Source organism: Pongo pygmaeus, chromosome 9 (genome assembly GCF_028885625.2).
Source record: "Pongo pygmaeus isolate AG05252 chromosome 9, NHGRI_mPonPyg2-v2.0_pri, whole genome shotgun sequence".
Taxonomy (NCBI): domain Eukaryota; kingdom Metazoa; phylum Chordata; class Mammalia; order Primates; family Hominidae; genus Pongo; species Pongo pygmaeus.
Genome location: NC_072382.2, coordinates 78898472 through 78924217, shown reverse-complemented (window position 1 = coordinate 78924217; position 25746 = coordinate 78898472). Strand labels below are relative to the sequence as shown.

General features: G+C 39.9%; 1 protein-coding gene across 5 annotated transcripts in view; it reads left to right on the top strand.

Moving 5' to 3' along the window:
- INTS4 (integrator complex subunit 4) overlaps window positions 1-25746 on the top strand; it is a 115024-nt gene that overhangs the window by 25219 nt on the left and 64059 nt on the right. For all 5 annotated transcript variants that reach the window (XM_054437843.2, XM_063672098.1, XM_063672099.1 and 2 more), the window contains 4 exons: window positions 8399-8584; window positions 9143-9193; window positions 10693-10781; window positions 13435-13555. In XM_054437843.2, the coding sequence (XP_054293818.2) occupies window positions 8399-8584; window positions 9143-9193; window positions 10693-10781; window positions 13435-13555 (447 nt within the window). The remainder of the gene's footprint in view (window positions 1-8398; window positions 8585-9142; window positions 9194-10692; window positions 10782-13434; window positions 13556-25746) is intronic.

Below are 25746 nucleotides of genomic sequence, written 5' to 3'. Positions count from 1 at the left end.
AATTGGCCAGGTGCAGTAGCTCATGCCTGTAATCCTAACGCTTTGGGAGGCCAAGGTGGGAAGCTCGCTTGATTGCAGGTGTTCAAGATCAGCTTGAGCAACACAATGAGACCTCATCTGTGCAAAAGAACTAGCAGGTGTGATGGTGCACATCTGTAGCCCCAGCTACTTTGGGAGGCTGAGGTGAAAGGATTACTTGAGCCCAGGAGGTCAAGGCTGCAGTGAGCTATGATGATATCACTGCGTTCCACCCTGGGCGACAGAGCGAGGCCCTGTCATTTATTCATTCATTCCTAAATACATACATACATATACATACATACACCTATACATACATACCATTGAATTGTACATGTTATCTGGGAGAATTGCATACGTTTTCTGGGAGAATTGCATGGTATGTGTATTATATGTTATCACAGCTATTAAAAATTTATACTTCAGGCCTGGCGTGGTGGCTCACACTTGTAATCCCAGCACTCTGGGAGGCCACAGCAGGCAGATCACTTGAGGCCAGAAGTTTGAGACCAGCCTGGCCAACATGATGATAACCCTGTCTACTAAAAATACAAAAATTAGCCGGGTGTGGTGGTAATCCCAGCTACCCTGATGGCTGAGGCATGAGAATCACTTGAACCAGGGAGGCAGAGGCTGCAGTGAGCTGAGATCACGCCACTGCACCCCATCCTGGGCGACAGAGTGAGACTCTGTCTCAAAATAAATAAACACAAGAAAAAAAATTATACTTCATTGAATTTTGGTGAATTTATCAACATTTACATTTTTTCCACGTTTTGGCTAATTTGAATAATGCTGCTATGAATATTCACTTACAAGTTTTTGCTTAATATATATATGTTTTCAGTTCTCTGGGATGTGTACTAAGGAGAGGAATTTTGGGGTCATATGGTAATTAAGTGTTTAAGTTTTTCATAAAATACAGATTAACATAAAATTTACCATGTCAACCATTTTAAAACATACTGTTTAGTGGCATTAAGTATATTCACAAAGTTGTGTGATCATCACCACCCTTCATTGACAGAGCTGTTTTTGTTTTGCAGAAGTGAAACTCTATACCTATTAAACAGTAACTCCCCATGTCCCCATCCCCTAGTCCCTAACAACCACCATTCTATATTCTGTTTTTATAAATTTGACTACTGTAGGGACTTCAGGTAAGTGGAATCATGCAATATTTGCCCTTTTGTGCCTAGCTTATTTTTCTTAGCATAATGTCCCCAGAGTTCATCCACATCGTAACATGTGTCAGAATTTTCTTCCTTTTTACAGCTGAATAATGTACCATTTAAGTAAATTGGAGAAATCATGCCATTTTCCCACCGAAGTAAATGCTTCATATGTATTTTTTAAGGATATCAATTACAGCATGCATCACATAATAATGACATTTCAATCAAGGATGGACTGCATATACAACAGTGGTCCCATAAGGTTATAATATTATATTTTTACTGTACTTTTTCTATGTGTAGATATGTTTAGATACACAAATACCATTATGTTACAGTTGCCTACAATATTCGGTACAGTAACATGTTGTACAGGTTTATAGCCTAGGAGCATTAGGCTATATCATGTAGTCTAGGTGTAGTAGGCTTTATAATCTAGGTTTGGGTAAGTACACTCTGATGTTTGCACAATGATGAAATCACCTAATGATGCATTTCTCAGAATGTATCCTTGTTGGTAATTGATGCATGACTATGTTTAGTTTTCATATCTCTTTGTTTTCCTTAATCTGAAAAGATCACTCAACCTTTCTTTGTCTTTCATTACCTTGACATTTTTGAAGAGTGTAGGGCATTTATTTTGTAAAATGTCTTGCAATCTGGTTTTATCTGATATTTTCAGTTTAGATTCAGCCAATGCATTTTGACAAGAATATAACAGAATTTTGTGTCCCTCATAATGTATAACATCATGAGGCACAGATGACGTTTGACTTGTTGATGATGTTGCCTTTGATACTTGGCTTAGGTGGTGTCTGCCAGGTTTTGATTATAGAGTTATTTGATCCCCAAAATTAAAAATAGAATTGTCAAATGACCCAACAATTCACTTCTGGGATATACCTCTGTAAGGGCTGCCATAACAAAATGCCACAGGCTGGATGGCTTAAACAACAGAAATTTCTCATGTTTCTGAAGTCTAGAATCTAAGATTAAGGTGCTGGCAAATTCAGTTCCTAGTGAAGTCTCTCTACCTGGCTTAAAGACAACTGCCCACTCGCTGTGTGGGCATATGGCCTCTCCCCTGTTCATGAGGAGAGAGAGCTCTCATAAGGACACTAGAGTCCCATCCTTATGACCTCATTTAACCTTAATTACCTCCTGAAAGGGCCCATCTCCAAATGCAGTTATAAGGTATTGCATTTCTTTTGTAACTATGACTGTTGGGTCATGAGTTCCTTAAGGAAACTCATTTTTCCAAAGAAGACATATAGGTGGTCAATAAGCCAATATGAAAAGATGCTTAATATCACTAATCGCTAATCATTAGGGAAAGAAAATCAAAACCACAGTGAGATACCACTTCATACCCATTAGGATAGCTGTTGCCAAAAAGAAAAAAAAAGTATTGGCAAGGATTGGAACCCTTGTGCATTGATAGTAGTAGTGCAAAATAGTGCAGCCATTGTGGAAAACAGTATGATAGTTCCCTAAAATTCATGGGTTGGAAGAATTAATATGTTAAAATGTCCATATTACCCAAAATGATCTACAGATTCAGTGTAATCCCTGTCAAAATTCCAATATCATTTTTCACAGAAATAGAAAAAAAATCTTTAAAGTTTGTGTGAAACCACAAAAGACTGAATAGCAAAACAATTTTGAACAAAAAGAACAAAGCCAGAGGCATTACATTCACTATTTTCAAAATATATTATAAAGCATTTGTAGTCAAAACAACATGGTACTGGCATAAAAACAGTACCAAAGGAACAGGATAGAAAGCCCAGAAACAAACCCATGCATTTATGGTCAGCTGATTTTTGACAGTGGTGCCAAGAACACACACTGGGTAAAGGACAATGTATTCAATAGATGATGCTGGGAGAAGTGGTCATTCACATGCAGGAGAATGAAATTAGACCCTTACGTCATACACATACTTGAACTGAGTGGATTAAAGACTTAAAACATAAGACCTGAAACTGTAAAACTACTAGAAGAAAACAGGGAAAGCTCTGTGGCATTGATCTGGGCAATGATTTTTTGTTGTGACTTTAAAAGAGCAGGCAACCAACCAACAACAAAAAATAGACAAATGGGACTGTATCAAACTAAATAGTTTCTGTACAAGAAAAGAAACTAAGTGAAGAGACAACCCATAGAGGTAAAAAAATGTGTAAACCATATATCTGACAAGGGCTAATATCCAAAATATATAAGGAATTCAACTAAGTAGCAACAACAACAACAAAACCTGGCTAAAAAATGGGCAAAGGACCAGGACAGACACTTCATACAGATGACCAACAGGTTCATGAAAAAGTGTACAACATCACCAAGCGTCGGGAAAATGCAAATTAAGTGAGATGTCACCTCACATCTATTAGAATGGTTTTTATAAAAAAGATGAACAATAACAAGTGTTGGCATGGGGAGACAAGGAAACCCTCGTACACTGTTGGCAAAGATGTAAATTAGTACAACTATTTATGGAAAACAAGATGAAGGTCTCAAAAAACTGAAAATAGAACTAGCATGTGATCTAGCCATCCCACTTCCGGGTATATGTCTAAAGGAATTGAAATCAGTATGTTGAAGGGATGCTTGCACTCCAAAGTTGATTGGAGCAGTATTCACAATAGCCAGTGTATGGAATCAACCTGTTTATCAGCAGATGAATGGATAAAGAAGATGTGGTGTATAACATGCAATGGAATACTATTCAGCCTTGTAAATGAAGGAGATCCTGTCATTCATGACAACATGTATGAACCTTGAAGACATTATACTAAGTGACATAAGTCAAGCACAGAAAAGCACATGCCACATGATCTCATTTGTATGTGTAATTTTAAAAAGTTGAACTCAAAGAGAGTAGAGTGATGATCACCAGAGGCTAGGAGTGGTAGTAAAGTGAGGGAGCAGGGAGTTGCTGGTCAAAGGTTATAAAGTTTCTGCTCAACAGGAGGAATAGGAGGAATAGGTTTTGAGATCTATTACATAGACTATTATATAGTCCACAATAATGTATATTTTAAAATAACTAAGAGTAGGGAGATGCAGTGGCTCATACCTGTAATCCCAACACTTTGTGAGGTCGACGTGGGAGGTTTGCTTGAGTCCAGGAATTCAAGACCAGCCTGGGCAATGTGGCGAGACTCTGTCTCTACAAAAGTAAAAAAAGTAGCTGGGCATGGTGGCGTGCACCTGTAGTCTAAGACTGAGTGAGGAGGATTGCTTGACCCCAGGAGTTCCAGGCTATGTAGGCTATGTGAGCTATGATCGTGCCACTACACTTCAGCCTAGGTGACAGAGGAAGACGTTGTCTCTTAAAAAACAAAAACCTAAGTGAATATTTCAAATGTCTCACCACAAAAAATGATAGGTGATGGATATATGTTAATTAGCTTGGTTTAATAATTCCACATTGCATACATGTATTAAAGTATCACATTGTATCCCATAAATATATATAACTATGACTATAATAAAACATTAAAATCAAAAATAGATAATTTGTGGAGAGATACTTTGAGATTATGTAAATATGCTCTTCCTTATCAAACTACCCACCATTTTAGCAACTGTTATTAAATCTTGCCTGACGTTGTTATTACCATAAAGAGAGCTTGCATCCCCTCCCTCCCTCTCTTCTTTCCTTCCTACTTTCCCTCCCTCCCTCCCTGCACTTGCCCTTCCTCATTCCTTCCTCCTTCCTTCCATTCGTCTCCTGTTTTATTTACTGTGTAATAGTATAATCATTATTTTTTGAAGTTTAAATTGTCTCTATAATAATTTTTATTTTTATTTTTTATTTTTATTTTTATTTTTGAGAAAGAGTCTCGCTCTGTCACCCAGGCTGGAGTGCAGTGGCGCGATCTTGGCTCACTGCGAGCTCCACCTCCTGGGTTAATGCCGTTCTCCTGCCTCAGCCTCCCGAGTAGCTGGGACTACAGGTGCCCGCGACCATGCCTGGCTAATTTTTTCTGTATTTTTTTTTAGTAGAGATGGGGTTTCACCATGTTAGCCAGGATGGTCTCGATCTCCTGACCTCATGATCCACCCGCCTTGGCCTCCCAAAGTGCTGGGATTACAGGCGTGAGCCACTGCACCCGGCCAATAATAATTTTTAAATACAGGATGTTACTCTGTTATATTCTTTGTATCACAGTAGGAAGAAAGTCATGCTTTTGGATACTTTTCAAAGTTCTTCTCATTTATCCTCTCCTTAATCATTTCACTTATTGGATAGCTAATCCTCATTTGAGAGATGGATAGATGTAGTTCAAAGACTTGACAGGAAATTAATGCAGTTTTCTTGTGTAGCATCTGCACAACTGAAATTGAGGGTCTTCTGCTTTCTTTTCTATTTGTAAAGATTTTTCTGGGGGAACAAAGTTCTTGTTAAAAGAGGGTATCCATTAGAATCTGCATACAGAATACACCAAATTGTTACCTGTCCTTAAAAACTATTCATATCAAGGATCACCTGAGCCCAAGAGTTTGAAACCAGTCTGGGCAATATGGCAACATCCCATCTCTACAAAGATTTTAAAAATTAGGCAGGTGTGATGGCACACACCTGTGGTCCCAGCTACTCAGGAGACTGAGGTGGGAGTATCTCTTGAGCTTGTTAGGCCAAGGTTGCAGTGAATGCTGATCGCAACACTGCACTCCAGCCTGGGTGACAGAGCGAGACCCTTATCTCAAAAGAAAAAAAAATCCATATCGATGCTGAATGGATCAGTATGTTATTTTTGTCTTATTCAACTTCATTCTCAGATTTTGTTGATATACAGAACCATTTTTTAATATATAGCAAAATTGTAAATTAATTTTTGTTTTTGACACAAATTGGTCTTATTATTGGGGATGTGGTTTGCTTACTTGCTCCATTAATATAAAAATGATGGCACTTTAATGGCCTGACAAAGTGTGTAACATCCAAATAGCATCTGCAGACACTTAGCAATTTTTTTTTAATTAATAAGTTTTTATCCAACAGTATAAAGAAAAGCAGTTCTTCATGATGATGACCTTGATGCAAGAAATGATCTGTAGGGGAAGGACATCATAAAATTGTAATTGTTTCCCTGAGAGCATGAGACTCTCTTTTGGGCCAAGATTCAGTATGCAGTAATACATTGATTGTGCATTATTGTTGCCTGGTTAACAGAAGCTAGAAGGATTTAGTTTATTGCGTGAAAATCAAAGTGTTTGTAACAGAGGTGCAATCAACAGTTTAGTCATGAGAGATGATGTTTTTATACTAAATATAAATAGTTCATTTGTTTTGTTTTTGATTTTTTAGGGGGCGCGGTTTGAGACAGAGTCTTGCTCTGTTGCTCAGGCTGGAGTGCAGTGGCGTGATCTTGGCTCACTGAAACCTCCACCTCCTGGGTTCAAGCAGTTCTCTGGCCTCAGCCTCCCGAGTAGCTGGGATTACAGGTGTGTGCCACCACACCCGGCTATAAATTTTTTTTTTTAAAGAAATGGGGCCTCGCTGTGTTTTCCAAGCTGGCCAAGTCCCATTCACTTTTCTCCACACTAGTGACTCAGTTTGAGAATCATTATCCATTAGTGGGTAATGTGACCAATTTCATGAGACGTGATTTTTTTTTTTTTGAAAAAGAGAATAAAGTACAAATAGAGTAAATCACAAGCTATAAGGTAAATACTGTTTTGTTAAACTTGCTGTATGTGTGTTTTTATGTACTGTGTTGCAATATTATGTGTTTCTTACTTTGGGTGCTAGTCAAAAGAAGTTTGAAATCCAGAGTTTTGTACCATTTTTATTACCTCATGTACAACCTCATTTCTTCAAAGTATTTTTAATTTATGTTACTATGTTATGCAAATAGCTTCTTTTAGTAGCACTGGACTAGGGTAATGCAGGAGGAAAACTGATAATTTATTAAAATTCCTGGTGAGAGGTGCTAACATAAAAAATATTGATAGTACTAAATGTTGACAAAGATGTGGCACATCTAGAACTCTTATGCAGCACTGGTGGAAGTGTAAATTAGTACAGCCATTATGGAAAACTATTTGGCAGTATCTTCTTTTTTGGAGGCAGTATCTCACTCTGTCACCCAGGTTGGAGTGCAGTGGCGTGATCATGGCTCACTGCAACCTCCACCTCCAAGGCTCAAAGGATCCTCCTACCTCAGCCTCCTGGGTAGCTGGGACTATAGGTGTGTGCTACCACATGCATATAGTCCCATTTGCCCAGGACGGTCTTGAACTCCTGGGCTCAAGTGATCCTCCTGCCTTGGCCTCCCAAAGTGCTGGGATTATAGGCATGAGCTACTGTGCCCAACTGGCAGTATCTTCTTAAGCTGAAGCATGTCTTGTTACCTGTCAATTCTACTTCTACATGTATATCCAACAAAAATGTGAACATGTACACCAAAAGCCACGTACAAGAGTAATCACAGTAGCATTATTCAAAATAGCCAAAGACTGGAAATTACTTAAATATTCATCAACAGAAAGGCTAAATAGATTTCCATGTATTTACAAATGAATACTATATAAGTAACAAGAATAAATGAACCATTGCTATCTGCCATACCTTGCATAAATCTCACAAACATAATAATAAGCCACAGAAGCCAGATACTATTTGATTTCATAAAGTACAAAAATAAACAAATGAACCTGTGTGTTAGAAGTCAGGATAGTAGCTATTTTTGGTGGTGGTGTGGTGAGGTTGTTGCTGGGAGGAGGAATGAGGGATATTTCTGGAGTGTTGGTTATATACTATTTAATCTGGGTGCTTGTTACATATGTGTATTTGTGAAAATTTATTGAGGTGTACACTTAAGATTTTGCATATTTCTATGGATATTAAAAGTTTTAAAAATTTATACATTTTTGTCTGGTTTTAAAATTTGAAAGCAAGTAAAACGCAATCAGGGACGAATTTTAAAGTACCTATTCTGTACAAGGCAAAGTGCTAGCTATTGGGAATACAAAGATGAAAAACTAGGACTTTTATTTTCTAAGGACTCATGTTTTTTTGAGAAGACACGTACTCAAGTAACATGATGCTAGACAGACTGTCCTAAGAATATAGGGCTTGAAATCACCCCTAAGGTTGATGCAGTGCTTTTGTTTCTGGTCTCATCTGTGTTTGTTAAGATATCTTAATCATGTCTTTTTTTTCTTTTTCTTTTTTTTTTTTTTTTTTTTTTAAATAGCATCTGACAGATACGTCTCATGGTGTAAGAAATAAGTGCCTGCAGTTACTTGGCAATCTTGGCTCTTTGGAGAAAAGTGTCACAAAAGATGCAGAAAGCCTAGCTGCCAGAGATGTCCAGAAGATCATAGGGGATTACTTCAGTGACCAAGACCCACGTGTCAGAACAGCAGCTATAAAAGCCATGGTAAATGTGATTATGGAAACTAGTTGGGGCTAGTGTTCGTTTTTGTATTTTAAGTTTATAGCTAGTGCTGCCTTGGATACATTGTGAATTCTTCAGCATATACTTTCAGGAAGGTATTGGTGGTGGCCTCACAGAAGTCTGTGACACACATTCCTGTGTACAAGTGTGCCTTTTTGGCTTTCTCTGGTAGCTTTCATGTGTATTTATGAAACATGGAAAGCACAATAGGAACCTGTTATAATTCCTTCAACTTGGAGGCATATGACTTGGTATATTATAATAGGGGGAAGTGGTGTTAATCATTTTTTCTTTAGCCTTCATGTCATTATTTCATATTTTTCTAATACCTTCTTGGGACAGTCCATGGGTTAGATTTATGAAATGCTCGAATGCTTCTATTGAAAGACGACAAGGTTTCTTATTTATATAGCACTAATTTTGGCTAAATGGAACCATGTTAGCCTGATACAATAGGGGAAAATATGTGAGATTGTGGGGAGACATTGGAAATATTGCTCTTTTCCTCCCAAGCACTTAAACTATATATTTATTATCTAGTTGCAGCTCCATGAAAGAGGACTGAAATTACACCAAACAGTTTATAATCAGGTACCTTATATGGTTACTGTCTGGAAGGGGTGGAGGTATCGTGAAGCTGGGAGGGTGGCACACAGGTTCTCAGAATTTGAAAACATAAGGACTTCGCTGGTTAATAGTGGCAGTGTTGATTGGGATGGATGTGAAGTCATATTCAAAACATACTTTTCAGGAAGAGAATGGAGGTTATGTAATTAAATAGCACTAGTACATGTGAAAAGGACTTTTAGGAGGATTTACAAAGTTCAGTATGAGAGTGAGAGTACCTGAAGAAAAGTGTAGCATTTAGAATAAGGAATGTGTTAGTCGTTCTGATCACTGTTTGGTTGGGCCATACATGAAGTCATTTCTGGGCACCACACTTCACAAACTAGAATGTGTTTGGAGAGCGGTGACCAAGACCACAGGATCATATAAAAAAAAGTCACATGCATGTAGTAGTAGTGGTAAAGAAAGGCATAATGAAGTTGTGGAAAAGCTGATTGACGGCCAACCAAAAGGCCTTACGAGGCTATATTTCTCTTGGAGGATAATTCACTGAATCTGGTAAAAGGCAATCTAAATCCATGTTCAGAGATTAGGTTTTGTTAGCCTGCCAAGAATGGTTTTATCTCTCATGGGAAGAAGATAATTAGCCAAGCCCCTATCACAGATGTGTAAACCAAGTTTATTTCTCTATTGAATGAAGTAGAGTGGGTCCAGAATGCTTGTGGTGGTGCGACCATCGCCTTCTTTTTCTATAAGAAAACTATGTGGGAAGCCAAATAATTCAAAGGAAACTTGGATAGTAAGGACTCAGAGGAAGGGAAGTTAGTTGGCTGATTCAGATGTTTGGTGGCATAAGACTCTGTTAATAATCTAGGCAAGCAGTAATGACAGCCTCAAAGGAGTGAGGATGGACTGATAGTGTAGAATTTAAGATATAAGGTAGAACTTGCTTCCTTAATGAGTTCAGGTTTGCGTGTGTTGAGTATAAAAGTTTGATGGGACATCCATGAAGAGAATTCCAGCCATAAGTAGTTATAAAGGTCTGGAGATCAGGAGAAATCAGAGCTAAGGGTACGTATTCGGAGCCATCAGTATTTAGGGAGTATGGGGCTACCCAGAAAGAGTGAGTGGATTGAAACAGAGGCCAATGATTTCAGACCAAAGTAAACAGAAGTGTGTGCTTTGATTTTTACAGGGGGAGGAAAAACCCATAATTGGTGTTTGAGCCTGTGAGAATAGTACTATGGGCTCCCAGCATGCTTTGCTGGGTTTGATCTGTTCTAGATGTTTTTATGCCGTCAGTCTGTGATTCTCCTTTCAGACATGGGTAAGGTGCAGAATACAGCCAGAGCAGCTGACAGAGGTCAAGATTCATTTTTAAGCAAAGATTCAAGAAGTTAAAACCACACACAAGTGTTTTACTGGGCATCCTTATCCAACCACCCTATCTTCACTTTGAAAATAGTTTAAACATTGCCTGAGAGGACACAGAGCTAATAAACTTTTGGAATTCTTCTTTGCAGGCCTGTAAATTACTCTCTGATGACTATGAACAAGTGCGCAGTGCTGCAGTCCAGCTTATCTGGGTTGTCAGTCAGCTCTATCCTGAAAGGTCAGTGTGGGTGTAAGCTGGCTTTTGTTGATTGTGAAGCCGTTTTCCTCTCCTCTCACCATGCAAAAAGCCCACTTCTAGAAAAGAAATGTTGGTTAGATTTTTGGAAGGCAATGGGGAGTAAGGGAAAAGCACAGGCCCTGAAAATCAGATTGTCTGGTCCTCATTTTTCATCTCTGATAGGAACTTTATGTACACCTTCGGAAAGATACTTCACTTCTTTTGTCCTAACCTTCTCATCCATAAGTGAAGAAATTGGAATATCTTTCTTAAATGGTTTTCAGTACTTTACAAAAAAATCTTTAAAATTGTTTGGGACCCATTTTAGTTTGGTTTGTGCCAAATGCCAGATAAGGATACCAGATGAGTTTGAGAATAATGATCTCTTATGTAGTTTTCCTGGTTAAAAATATTTTCACAGCAATTGAGTTAACCACAGTGATTCTTTGAGGAGGTAGGCAATATTATTTATTATATTTTGTAAGTTAGAATATTTTATTTATAAATATTTATCTTTTATTTATAAATATTTATAGAATATTTTATTTTTCCTCGTATAGGAAAAAGAGGTGTTTTTTCCTCTTCATTAAACTGCCAAAATTTGAAAACCAGAATGAATTAATAAACTTGTAGGAGTAGGCTCCATTTGTAATGTTTTAGGATTTAGACACATACAAAGAAAAGGGCTAACTGGAAATTCTCTCTTCTTTTAGGACTGGATTGATGAGTAAGTTTTATATTGATTTATTCTGAGATTTACTGTATTTATAGAAGTTCAGTCTGGACACGGTGGTGCCTGTAATCCCAGCACTTTGGGAGGCCGAGGCAGGCGGATCATCTGAGGTCAGGAGTTCAAGACCAGCCTGGCCAACATGGTGAAACCTCATCTCTACTAAAAATACAAAAATTAGCCGGGGATGGTGGCACACGCCTGTAATCCCAGCTACTAGGGAGGCTGAGGTGGGAGAATCGCTTGAACCTGGGAAGTGGAGATTGCAGTGAGCTGAGATCGCACCACTGCACTCCAGCCTGGGTCACAGAGGAAGACACTCTCTCTCAAAAAAAAAAAAAAAAGTTCAGTTACAGAAGATAATAAACTTAAGGATATGAAATATTTGGTGGAAGCTAGTTTTTGATAATTTCATAAATCTTTGAACCTTTGGTGGGTTACTTACTTTTTTTTTTTAAGGCAGGGTCTTGCTCTGTGGCCCAGGCTGCAGTGCAGTGATGTGATCTCGGCTTACTGTAACCTCCAGCTCCTGGGTTGAAGCAATTCTCATGCTTGAGCCTCCCAAGTAGCTGGAATTACAGTCGCACACCACCACACCCAGCTCATTTTTTGTATTTTTAGTAGAGATGAGGTTTTGCCATGTTGGGTAGGCTGGTCTTGAACCCCTGGCTTCAGGCAATCTGCCTGCCTCAGTATCTCAGTGTGCTGGGATTACACGCCTGGCTGAACCTTTGGTGGGTTACACACTTTTATTCAATACATTGAAAATTTGCACCCGGTTGCAGTGGCTCAACCCTGTAATCCCAGCTCTTTGGGAGGCTGAGGCGGGCGGATTGCTTGATCTCAGGAGTTTGAGATCAGCCTGGGCAACATGGTGAACTGTCTCTACTAAAAATATAAAAAATTAGCTGGGTGTGGTGAAATGCTCTTGTAGTCCCAGCTACTCAGGAGAGTGAACTGGGAGGATCACCTGAGCCCAGGAAGTTGACACTGCGGTGAGCAGTGATCACACCACTGCACTCCAGCCTGGGTGACAGAAGTGAGACCCTGTCTCAAAAAAAAAAAAAAAAAAAAAAAGCATAATTTGCAATGCAACTGAAAGAGTTGGTTTGTACTCCCAGAGTGATTTGTTTATTCCAAACTGTATTTAATCATTCTAGGATTTGAACTATTCAATTATCATTTTTGTGTGTGTGAGTCTTCATTGACTGTTCTCAGTTTATTGAGCCTGCAGCCTTACTTACTTATGTATTTATTTGTTTATTATTATTATTATTTTTTGAGATGGAGTTCGCTCTGTTGCCCAGGCTGGGGTGTAGTGGCACTATCTCAGATCACTGCAACCTCCACCTCCCAGGTTCAAGCGATTCTTCTGCCTCAGCCTCCTGAGTAGCAGGGATTGCAGACACGTGTCACTGTGCCCGGCTAATTTTTATATTTTTAGTAGAGATGAGGTTTCGCCATGTGGCCAGGCTGGTCTCGAACTACTGACCTCAAGTTATCCACCTGCCTCAGCCTCCCAAAGTGCTGGGATGACAGGCGTGAGCCATTGCGCCCAGACTGTATTTATTTCTTGAGACAGGGTCTTGCTCTGTCATCCAGGCTGGAGTGCCGTGGTATGATCTCAGCTCACTGCAACCTTCACCTCCAGAGCTAAAGTTATCTTCCCACTTCAGCCTCCCAAGTAGCTGGGACTATCAGCGCATGCCACCATGCCTAGCTAATTTTTGTATTTTTTTTGTAGAGATGAGGTTTTGCCATATTGCTCAGGTTGGTCTTGAACTCTTGGGCTCAGGCAATCTACCTGCCTGGGCCTCCCAAAGTGTTGGTATCATAGATGTGAGCCACTGTACCTGGCCTGAGCCTGCAGACTTAGGTTCATGTTTTGTTCTAAGTGATTTCATTTCTTTTCTTTTAATTTAGCATTGTCCCAATTCCTTCTTCTAATGAAGAAATACGCTTAGTTGATGATGCGTTTGGAAAAATTTGTCACATGGTCAGTGATGGCTCTTGGGTGGTTCGTGTTCAGGCAGCAAAACTGTTGGTAAGTTATACTTTTTATGTATGTATGTATGCATATATATATTTATTTTCTTTTCTGTAGAAATGAGGCCTGTGTGGCCCAGGTTGGTCTCAAACTCTTGGCCTCAAGCAGTCCTCCTGCCTCAGCCTCCCAAAAGACTGGGATTATAGGCTGGGTGCGGTGACTCACACCTGTAATTCCAGCACTTTGGGAGGCCAAGGCGGGCGGATCACGAGGTCAGGAGATTGAGACCATCCTGGCCAACATGGTGAAACCCCATCTCTACTAAAAATACAAAAATTAGCTGGGCATGGTGGTGCACGCCTGTAATCCCAGCTACTCGAGAGGCTGAGGCAGGAGAATCGCTTGAACCTGGGAGGCGGAGGTTGCAGTGAGCCAAGATCACGCTGCTGCACTCCGGCCTGGTGACAAGGGGGAGACTCTCATCTCAAAAAAAAAAAAAAAAAAAAAGGCTGGGATTATAGATGTGAGCCACTACACCCAGCCAATAATCCTTTTTTTAAATGAACACATTGCTCGTTAAGTTTTTACAAACATTTTGAGAAACTACAGATGGGGCAGTGTGACCTGAATTTAAAACCCCAGAATTTCTTTTTCTTTTTCTTTTCTTGAGACAGGGTCTTACTCTGTTGCTCAGGCAGGAGTGCAATGGTGCAGTCACGCTCACTGCAGCCTTGACCTGCCAGGCTCAAGTGATCCTTCCACCTCACCCTCCTGAGTAGCTGGGACTACAGGCATGTGCCACCCTGCCTAGCTAATTTGTATTTTTTGTAGAGATGGGGTCTTGCTTTGTGCCCAGGCTGGTCTTGAATTCCTAGGCTCAAGTAATCCTTCTGCCTTGGCCTCCCAAATTGTTGGGATTACAGGTTTAAGCCACTACTCCCAGCCCCAGAATTTCTTAATATAGAAAGAAATAGTTCACTCTCCTGTAGAGAAATAGCCTTTTAGAACTAGAAAGAATCTTAAAACATAATTCTATTAACCCTACTAGGAACTAAGATAGCCGGAGCCTAGAGAAAAAGGAAAACAATAAAAAAAAAGTTTTTCCCATTTATTAAGCACTTGTTATGTCCTAGTTCAGGAGGCTCAGACCCCCGGGCTGTGGACCAGTCCTGGTCCATGGCTTGCTAGGAACCAGGCCACACAGCAGGAGGTGAGTGGTAGATGAGCAAGCATTACTGCCTGAGCTCTGCCTGCTGTCAGATCAGCAGCTGCATTAGATTATCATAGGAGTGTGAACCCTATTGTGAACTGAGCATGTGCGGGATCTAGGTTTCATGCTCCTTGTGAGAATCTAATTCCTGATGATCTGAGGTGGAACACTTTCATCCCAAAACCACCCTGCTCCACCACCCTCTCTGGTTTCTTCCATGAAACTGAACCCTGGTGCCAAAAAGGTGGGGGGACCACTATCTTAGATAATTTGAAGGAGGCCCCTTACATATATTTTCTCATTTTCTCTTTACAGTAATCCTGCAAGATAGATGCCATTATTCAGCTGGGGCATGGTGGCTCATGCCCATAATCCTAGCACTTTAGGAGGCCGAGGTAGATGGGTCACTTGAGCCCAGGAGTTCAAGACCAGCCTGGGCAACACAGCAAGACCCCATCTCTATTTTTCAAAAAATAAAATTTTAAAAAATTAAAAATTAAAAAAAAAATGCTGTTATCATTTTCTAGATGAGAAAACTGAGGCTCTGAGGAGTTAAGTAAATTATCCAGCTTATACAGACAGAAAATTGTAGAGTGAGATCAGATCCTGATCTTGCGACTTTTAGCCATGTACTTTTCTGTTTTCTTTTTGAGGACTGAGCACATTTATTAAAAATTTTTAACTTTTGTGGCTCATGCCTGTAATCCCAGCACTTTGGGAGGCCAAGGCGGGTGGATCACGAGGTCAAGAGATCGAGACCATCCTGGCCAACATGGTGAAACCCCGTCTCTACTAAAAATACAAAAATTAGCTGGGCGTGGTGGCACGCGCCTCTAGTCCTAGCTACTTGGGAAGCTGAGACAGGAGAATCGCTTGAACCTGGGAGGCAGAGGTTACAGTAAGCTGAGATCGTGCCACTACACTCCAGCCTGGTGAGTGAGACTCTGTCTAAATAAAAAAAAAAAAAATTTAACTTTTGGGCTGGGGCACAGTGGCTCACACCTATAATCCCAGCACTTTGGGAGGCCAAAGTGGGCAAATCACTTGAGGTCAGGAGTTCGAGACCAGCCTGGCCAACATGGTGAAACCCCATCTCTACTAAAATTACAAAAACTAGCCTGGTGTGATGACACACACCTGTAGTCCCAGCTATTCTGGAGGCTGAGGTGGGAGGATCACTTGAACCCGGGAGGCAGGGGTTGCAGTGAGCCGAGATTGTGCCATTGCACTCCAGCCTGTGCAACAAAGCGAGACCCTGTCTCAAAAAAAAAAAAAAAAAAAAAAAGTTTAACTTTTAAGGGATAAAATTGTTTTGTAATAGAGTGTTGGCCTAATAGCCTCATTTTATATCTGTGTTACCTTGTATATGTCACTTGATATTAGTCTCAGTTTCCTCATCTGTTAAGTGGGATTCTAATAACTCTCATATTTACCTGACAGTGTTGTCATGATGCTCAAGTGAGATACAGTCTATGAAAATGTTTATAAACTAAAAAGTACTATACTATGTAGGGTGGGTGGGGGGCATAGTATATAAATATATGTGTGTGTAAGTATCTATAAAAATTTGTATACATGTCACAGCAGGAAAATCTGTGATTCTTTTTGGACACTTCCCCTTTGAGTGCCCCCAGCCCTGCCACTCTTGGTGAGACTGTTGGCTGAATGCTTTGTATCTGACTGTATTGGACACTGATCTGGTGATAGCTTTAGTCCTGTGACCAGTATTTATGGGAGTATTTGCTGAAACCTGTGTGAAACATTTTCATGAGATATAGTAATGGATGATTGGAGTATTTCCAATCTTGTGCATAGTGGAGTTAAACAAGCCAGCTGTTACTGATTTTATTTCTGAATTCATATTTTAAAACTTTCTTTTGGTTTATGAATGTTTTAAAATTCAGAGCAATCTAATCATTCATCAAATCCTTTCATTCAGCATTTACAGAGGATCTACAATGAACTCTAGGTGGGAGTGGGGAGGAGAAAGATGTTTTAGAGGAATAAATTAATGATATATCTTTACCTGAATAGGCAGTTTTAAAAAGTAATCCTTAAAGTAAGAATCATTCAAAATTTTCAGTTTTGTACTCTATAGGATCTGAAATTTATTTGCATAAAGTTGTATGTATAACATATGATACACTGAAAGGATTTCTACTTGAATGACTCTAACTTGAGTCACATGCCTTGTGTTATAATTGCATGTTAAATCTGAACAGCTTCAAATTATATAAGTAATTATGTTTGTATTCAGAAATAATAATCATTCTTGCTGATAATAATAATAATTACTACTATGTATAGAGTTCCTGGCCTACTAAATGAGACATTTTTAGTCATACATACACACATAAATACACACATATTCACACATAAATATTAACCCACTTCTTTATATACAAGCACACATGCCTAACTCATTTGCATACTTTTGCAAGTTACTTTTAATCTTCTTAAACTCTCTGAGGTAAATGTATTACTTATAAATAATAAAATTAAAATTTAGGAATGTGGTATAATTTGTCTAAGACCACACAGATAGTAAATGACAGATGAGGACTTCAAACTTCATAATCTAAAGCCCATGTATAATCCTTTCCTGGTGAGTATCCAGTTACACATTGGGATTGGCCAGTTAAGGCCCTGCTGGTTTATTAGTATCTCTGTGCCTAAAGCTGCCCTACTCCAGCTCTCCAGTAGATAAACCTGTGATCAAGTGATTTGTGTATAATCTTTCATTAAAAATTAATTAATTTAAAAAAATTGACACATTGGTTGAACTAGTTTACAGTCCCATCAACAGTGTAAAAGTGTTCCTATTTCTCCACATCCTCTCCAGCATCTGTTGTTTTTTTAATGATCGCCATTCTAACTGGTGTGAGATGGTATCTCATTATGGTTTTGATTTGCATTTCTCTGATGGCCAGTGATGATGAGCCTTTTTTCATGTGTCTTTTGCTGCATAAATGTCTTCTTTTGAGAAGTGTCTGTTCATATCCTTCGCCCACTTTTTGATGGGGCTGTTTGTTTTTTTCTTGTAGATTTCTTTAAGTTCATTGTAGATTCTGGATATTAGCCCTTTGTCAGATGAGTAGATTGCAAAAACTTTCTCCCATTCTGTAGGTTGCCTGTTCACTCTGATGGTAGTTTCTTTTGCTGTGCAGAAGCTCTTTAGTTTAATTAGATCCCATTTGTCAATTTTGGCTTTTGTTGCCATTGCTTTTGGTGTTTTAGAGATGAAGTCCTTGCCCATGCCTATGTCCTGAATGGTATTGCCTAGGTTTTCTTCTAGGGTTTTTATGGTTTTAGGTCTAACATTTAAGCCTTTAATCCATCTTGAATTAATTTTTGTATAAGGTGTAAGGAAGGGATCCAGTTTCAGCTTTCTACATATGGCTAGCCAGTTTTCCCAGCACCATTTATTAAATAGGGATTCCTTTCCCCATTTCTTGTTTTTATCAGATTTGTCAAAGATCAGATGGTTGTAGATAATGTGGCATTATTTCTGAGGGCTCTGTTCTGTTCCACTGGAATATATCTCTGTTTTGGTACCTGTGGCGATTCCTCAGGGATCTTGAACTAGAAATACCATTTGACCCAGCCATCCCATTACTGGGTGTATACCCAAAGGATTATAAATCACACTGCTATAAAGACACAAGCACACATATGTTTATTGGGGCACTATTCACGATAGCAAAGACTTGGAAGCAAGCCAAATGTCCAACAATGACAGACTGGATTAAGAAAATGTGGCACATATACACCATGGAATACTATGCAGCCATAAAAAAGGATGAGTTCATGTCCTTTGTGGGGACATGGTTGAAGCTGGAAACCATCATTCTCAGCAAACTATCGCAAGGACAAAAAACCAAACACTGCATGTTCTCACTCATAGGTGGGAATTGAACAATGAGAACACATGGACACAGGAAGGGGAACATCACACACCAGGGCCTGTTGTGGGGTCGGGGGAGGGGGGAGGGATAGCATTAGGAGATATACCTAATGTTAAATGACGAGTTGATGGGTGCAGCACACCAACATGGCATATGTATACATATGTAACTAACCTGCACGTTGTGCACATGTACCTTAAAACTTAAAGTATAATAAAACAGACAAACAACCAAAAATTGACACATTGTAATTATATATATGGGGCACAAGTTGATGTTTTGATACACATCTATGTTGAATATTAATCCAATCAGGATAGTTAGTATAGTTATCACCTCATACATTTATCATTTCTTTGTTATGAACTTTTGACAGCCTCTCTTACAGCTATAATATTGTATATTTTGTAATATACAATATTTTACTGTTAATCATAGTCACCTTTATGTGCAGTTGAACACCAGAATTTATTTCTCTTAATTGTGACTTTGTATCTGTTGTCCAGTCTCTTCCCATTCTCTCCTACTCCCTCCCCTCCCCAATGTCTGGTAACTACTGTTATACTCTCTGCCTCTATGATATCAATTTTTTTTTTAATACTTTAAGTTCTGGGATACATGTGCAGAACGTGCAGGTTTGTGACATAGGTGTACATGTGCCATGGTAGTTTGCTGCACCTGTCAACCCATCATCTACATTAGGTATTTCTCCTAATGCTGTCCCTCCCCCAGCCCCCCACCCTCTGACAGTCCCTGGTGTGTGATGTTTCCCTCCTTGTGTCCATGTGTTCACATTGTTCAACTCTCACTTATGAGTGAGAACATGCAGTATTTGGTTTTCTGTTCTTGTGTTAGTTTGCTGAGAATGATGGTTTCCAGCTTCATCCATGGCCCTGCAAAGAACATGAACTCATCCTTTTTTATGGCTGCATGGTATTCCATGGTGTATATGTGTCACATTTTCTTTATCCAGTCTATCATTGATGGGCCTTTGGGTTGGTTCCAAGTCTTTGCTATTGTGAACAGTGGTGCAATAAACATACGTGTGCATGTGTTTTTATAGTAGAATGATTTATAATCCTTTGGGTATATACCCAAAAATGGGATTGCTGGGTCAAATGGTATTTCTGGTTCTAGATCCTTGAGGAATCATCACACTGTCTTCCACAATGGCTGAACTAATTTACACTCCCACCAACAGTGTAAAAGTGTTCCTGTTTCTCCACATCTTCTCCAGCATCTGTTGTTTTCTGACTTTTTAATGATCGCCATTCTAACTGGTGTGAGATGGTATCTCATTGTGGTTTTGATTTGCATTTCTCTAATGACCAGTGATGATGAGCTTTCTTTCATATGTTTGTTGGTTGCATAAATGTCTTCTTTTGAGAAGTGTTTGTTCATATCCTTCTCCCACTTTTTGATGGGGTTGGTTTTTTTTTGTTTTTTTTTTTTTGTAAATTTGTTTAAGTTCTTTGTAGATTCTGGATATTAGCTCTTTGTCAGATGGATAGATTACAAAAATTTTCTCCCATTCTGTAGGTTGCCTGTTCACTCTGATGATAGTTTCTTTTGCTGTGCAGAAGCTCTTTAGTTTAATTAGATCCCATTTGTCAATTTTGGCTTCATTGCCATTGCTTTTGGTGTTTTAGTCATGAAGTCTTTGCCTATGCCTGTGTCCTGAATGGTATTGCCTAGGTTTTCTCCTAGGGTTTTTATGGTTTTAGGTCTTATGTTTAAGTCTTAGATCATGCAGTATTTGTCTTTCCGTGTCTGGCTTATTTCACTTTACATGATGTCCTCCAGGTTTATCGATGTTGCAAATTACAAGATTTTATTCTTTTTTTATTTTCTTCTTTAAGTCAGGGTCTTGCTCTGTTGCCTAGGCTGGAGTGCGGTTCCACGATGGCACAGTCATAGCTCACAGCAACCTCAAACTCCTGGGGACTCCAGCCTGGACAACAGCGAAACTGTCACTAAAAAAAATTAAAAACCAGATTGTTCTTCTTTTTTGATGTAGCCATTTTTTGCTGTACACTTATCTCTTAGAACTGCTTTTGTTGTATACCATAGGTTTTGGTATATGTTTTAATTCTTGCTTATGAAGTATGTTTCTTCTAGGCAATGTGTACTTAGATTTTGTGTTTTAATCTATTCAACCAATGTATACCTTTTTTTTTTCTTTCTTTGAGACAGTGTGTCTCTCTGTTGCCCAGGGTGTAGTGTACCTTTTAATTGAAGAACTTAATCCATTTATATTCAAGATTTTTTTCTTCTTCTTTTTTTTTTTTTTTTTTGTTTCTTTGAGACAGGGTCTCACTCCGTCACCTAGGCTGGAGTGCACTGGTGTGATCTCAACTTATGCAACCTCACCTCCCGGGTTCAAGTGATTCTCGTGCCCCTACCTCCCCAGTACTGGGATTACAGGATGTGCCACCACGCCCAACTAATTTTTTTGCATTTTTATTAGAGACAGGTTTTGCCATGTTGGCCATGCTGGTCTCAAACTCCTGGCCTCAAGTGATTCACCTGCCTTGGCCTCCCAAAGTGCTGGGATTACAGGCATGAGCCACCGCGCCCAGCTATATTCAAGATTGTTATTGATAGATAAGGTCTTATTCCTGCCATTTTGTTAATTACTTTTTGGTTGTTTTGGAGATCCTTTGTTCTTGTCTTCCTTTCTTGTTGTTTACCTCTGATTTAGTGGTTTTCTATGGGGCCAAGCTTTATTTTCATTCTCTTTCTTGTTTGTGTATCTGCTGTAACTTTTTTCTACATAGTTACTACAGAGTCTTCAGTTAGGCTGGTGTGGTGGCTCTTGCCTATTATCCCAGCACTTTGGGAGGCTGAGGCAGGCAGATCGCTTGAGCACATGAGTTTGAGACCAGCCTGGGCAACATAGTGAGATCTTGTTTCTACTAAATAAAGAAAAAAGAAATCAGCCGGGAATGGTGGCACACACCTGTAGTCTCAGCTACCCAGGAGGCTGAGGTGGGAGGAGCACTTGAGCCTGGGAGATTGAGGCTGCAGTGAGCCATGATCAGGCCACTGCGCTCTAGCATGGGCATCAGAGTAAGACTGTCTCAAGGGGGAAAAAAAAGTCTTGCAGTTACAATAGAATGTTTTAAGCTGATAGCAACTCAACTTTGGTTACATAAAAGGACCCTAGACTTTTTCCCTCTCCCCTTCAATTTATATTTTTGTTGCCTTAATTTTCTTCTTCATCTGTTATGTGTTCCTTAGCTACTATTTGTAGCTGTTGTAGTTTTTGACCATTTTGAATTTAACCTTCATACTAGCAGATTGAAAATTTTATATGACATATTGTGTCACTGGGGTTTGATCTGTTTGATTTATGAGTTTACCTTTACTGGTGAGTTTTATGCTTTTGTGTGTTGTTATGATAGTGATTATTGTCCTTTTGCTTCTAGTTGTAGCATTCAATACCTTGAATATATTAATTCTATCCCATTCTCTCCTGGTCTACAAGGTTTCTGCTGAGAAATCTGTTGATAGTAATGGAGATTCTCTTGACAATTTTCTCTTGCAGCTTTTAAAATCTTACTCTTTGACTTTCGATAGTTTGATTATAGTGTACCTTGGAGAGTATCTTTTTGGGTTGAATCTAATTGTGAACCTTTGAACTTCCTGAATCTGGATGTCCGTATTTCTCCCACTACTTGGCAAGTTTTCAGCTATCATTTTGTCAAGTAGATTTTCTGTGCCTTTCTCTATCTCTTCTCCATCAGGCAATCTTAAAATGCAAATATTTGTTTGCCTATTGATGTCCCATATGTTCCAAGGCTTTCTTTTTTTTTTTTTTTTTTTTTGGAGACAGAGTCTCACTCTATCGCCCAGGCTGGAGTGCAGTGGCGCAACCTCGGCTCACTGCAAGCTCCACCTCCCAGGTTCACGCCATTCTCCTGCCCCAGCCTCCCGAGTAGCTGGAATTACAGGCACCCGCCACCACGCCCAGCTATAAGGCTTTCTTTTTTATTCTTATTTGTTTTTTTTTTTTCCTCTTAATGGGTTATTTTAAAAGACCTGTCTTCAAGGTCAGAAATTCTTTCTTCTGCTTGATCCTAGTCTATTGTTGAAGCTCTCAATTGTATACTATTTTTATTTTGTTCATTGAATTCTTCAGCTCCAAGATTTCTGTTTGGTTCTTTTTTATGATACTGATTTCTGTTGAATTTCTCGTTTGGATCATGAACTGTTTTCCTGATTTCATTTAATTGTTTGTCTGTAGTCTCTTGTATCTTACTGAGTTTCCTTTAGATCACTATTTTGAATTCCTTTTCAGGCATTTTGTAAGTGTCCTTTTCTTTGGGGTCTGTCATTGGAGACTTTTTTCCTTTTTTTTTTTTTGAGGCAGGATCTTGCTCTGTCACCCAGGCTGAAGTGCAGTGGCATGATCTCAGCTCACTGCAACCTTCTCCTCCTGGGTTTAAGTGATCCTCCCACCTCAGCCTGCTGAGTAGCTAGGACTACAGGCGCATGCCACCACACCTGACTAATTTTTTTATATTTTGTAGAGACGGGTTTTGCCATGTTGCCCAGAATGGTCTTGAATTCCTGAGCTCATGCTATCTGGCTGTCTTGGCCTCCCAAAGTGCTGGGATTACAGATGTGAGCCACTGCCCCCAGCCAGGAGACTTACTGTATTCCTTTGAGGGTGTCATGTTTCCTTGATTTTCATTTATCGTGTCCAAGATACTAGATGTTGATATCTGTGCATTTAGTAGAATAGTTGCTCTTTTCAATTTTATTGAGTAGCTAGTATATAGTAACAGTCTTTTTCCTGTAGATGGTTTTAGGGTATTAGCTGGGTATGGTGTGTTGCCTTTGGTTCTGGGTGGACTCAGTGGGTGGTGTAATAATCCTTGTCAGCTTCAGCTGTAATCTTCAGCTATAATCCTAGTCATTGATGTTTGCAATTGCCTCAGTTGCCTAGGCTGTGGGAGTTTGCGATGGCAATGCTATAGATGAGGGTACTGAGCTGATTTTTGGCCAAGACATTTACGGCTAAAATGGCTGCCAGGCTGTCTATTTGGTTTTCCAGGGAGGCAGTAGTTACTGCCATGGTGGCTGTCGTGCTGGGCTCAGGCCTTTTCTATGGCGGCCTGCTGGGCAGGTCTGTGGCTGTGTAGGGAGATGGGGCTACTGCCTGGTTGGCTGTTGCTTTGGGCTAGGCTCAAATGCTTTTGTGCAGTGGGGCTGGGCAGTTTGGCAGCAGTCTATGGTAGGGGGCCAGGGCTACCACAGGACCAGTTGGACTGTGTGCTGTGGGACTGTGGGACTCTACTGTGGCCTGTTTTAGGGGACAGGACCACTGAATTACCAGCTATCAGGCAGGGCGTGGGCAGGTGGTTCTGTGACGGGTTGTGAGGGAGTAGGGCTGCCACAGGATTGGCTTTTTGGCTGAGTACTGGCGTGTGCATACTTGGCAGCCCAGATGGTTGTATGGAACAGGGGTGTTGGGTAAAGTGCTGCCAGCTGTCTGTTTGATGGCTTCCTTGCTGTGCAGGTCTGCCTGTTTTCTTGGTGGTTGGTAGTGCTGTGTGGGGTCTGATGCTGAGATCATCGTCACTCTATCTGACCTAGACTCTATGTGGATGGGGTTATGGTGCTGTAGGCCATCGTGTGATCACGGTAGAATGATGGCGGGTTCTCAGGGATGAAGAGAGTCAGTTGCTACTGGTCCCCAGGGCAGGATGCACACTGGTAGTGAGTCTAGCTTCAACTTGGTGCCATGCTACAGCAGCTTAGGACAAGGTGGGCTCCCACTCTGAGGTAATACAGCTGAATGATTTCTTGGCTCCTCTCCAGACTGGATTTGTGGCCACTGAGGACTTAAGGACTCTCCTTTATCAAGAATTGCTGGTGCCTGTGGCAGCAGTGGGGACCACTGATAGGTATCTCCAGCTTACTTTTTCCCTGTAAGAAGTTCCTCAGATTTTAAGCTGATTTTGGCAAGGGAGACAATGTGGCAGGTAGGAAGCCTCACTCCCTTCCCTGTGGTGCTATCCTGAGGCTTCCATGCTCCACAGGGATTTTGCCCTTTCTCTGGTGCTCTGCAGCATGTATCTACAGTCATTTTAGTTGAAATATAGTTATTTGTTATTTTGGTCCCTTTTTGTTGTGGGTGATGTATGCCAGGTAACTCTGGTGAGCCATTTTTTTTAAACAAATCTGCATACAGATTGAGTATCCCCTACCCAAAATGCTTGAGACCAGAAGTGTTTTGGATTTTGTTTTGTTTTTGGATTTTGGAATATTTTATTTGCGTTATACTTACTTGTTGGACATCCCAAATCTGAAATATGCTCCAAAATCCAAAATCTGAAGTGCTCCAGTGAACATTTCCTTTGAGCATCATGTTGGTACTCAAAAAGTTTTGGATTTTGGAGCATTTTGGATTTCAGATTTTTGGAATTGGGATGTTCAACCTGTATAATCTTTAGATCACCTGTTCAGCAAATCGACAAACACTGAGAGTTTCTGTCTTCAACGAAGTTGATAGTCAGGTAGCCAGGGATAGCTAATCAGTGACTAATAATACCTGGTACTGGTAGGAAAGAGCACCAACCACAACCACAGAAGGCTTCTTGGAGGAGCTGATCTCTGAACTGAGTTTTGAAGGATGAGTAACTAGGTAGTGATGCAGAGAAAGAGAAAATATGAGCAGGGATATAAAAGCAGTACATTATCATGCATAGCAATATACTAAGCTGCAATATCATACTAAACTACAAGCAGTTTAGTGCTTTCTAGTTGGGGGGTAATGTTCAATATAGGGGATCTGTAACGAGGTAAGTTGGAGAGGAAAACAGAAGCCAGGTTCTGCAACAACTTAGCTTTGTAGCCTCGAGTTCATCTTGCTTAAAAAGTGAATAGTTTCCAATCCCTTTGGCTTATAGCAGTATGAAAAATTTTCTGATATGGGTTATATCAGAAAATTCAAAACCATGTAAAAGAGGTTAGCTTTTACTTATTTATAACTGCTCTATTTGTGGGGCAAAGAAACTTGAGGTCCCAGTAAGCAGATTCATGGGACTATTTAGAATACAGTCACTACTTTTATAAGCCTTAAGAAGTCGTTGACCTTAAAAATTACAACATTTTCAGACTGTTAG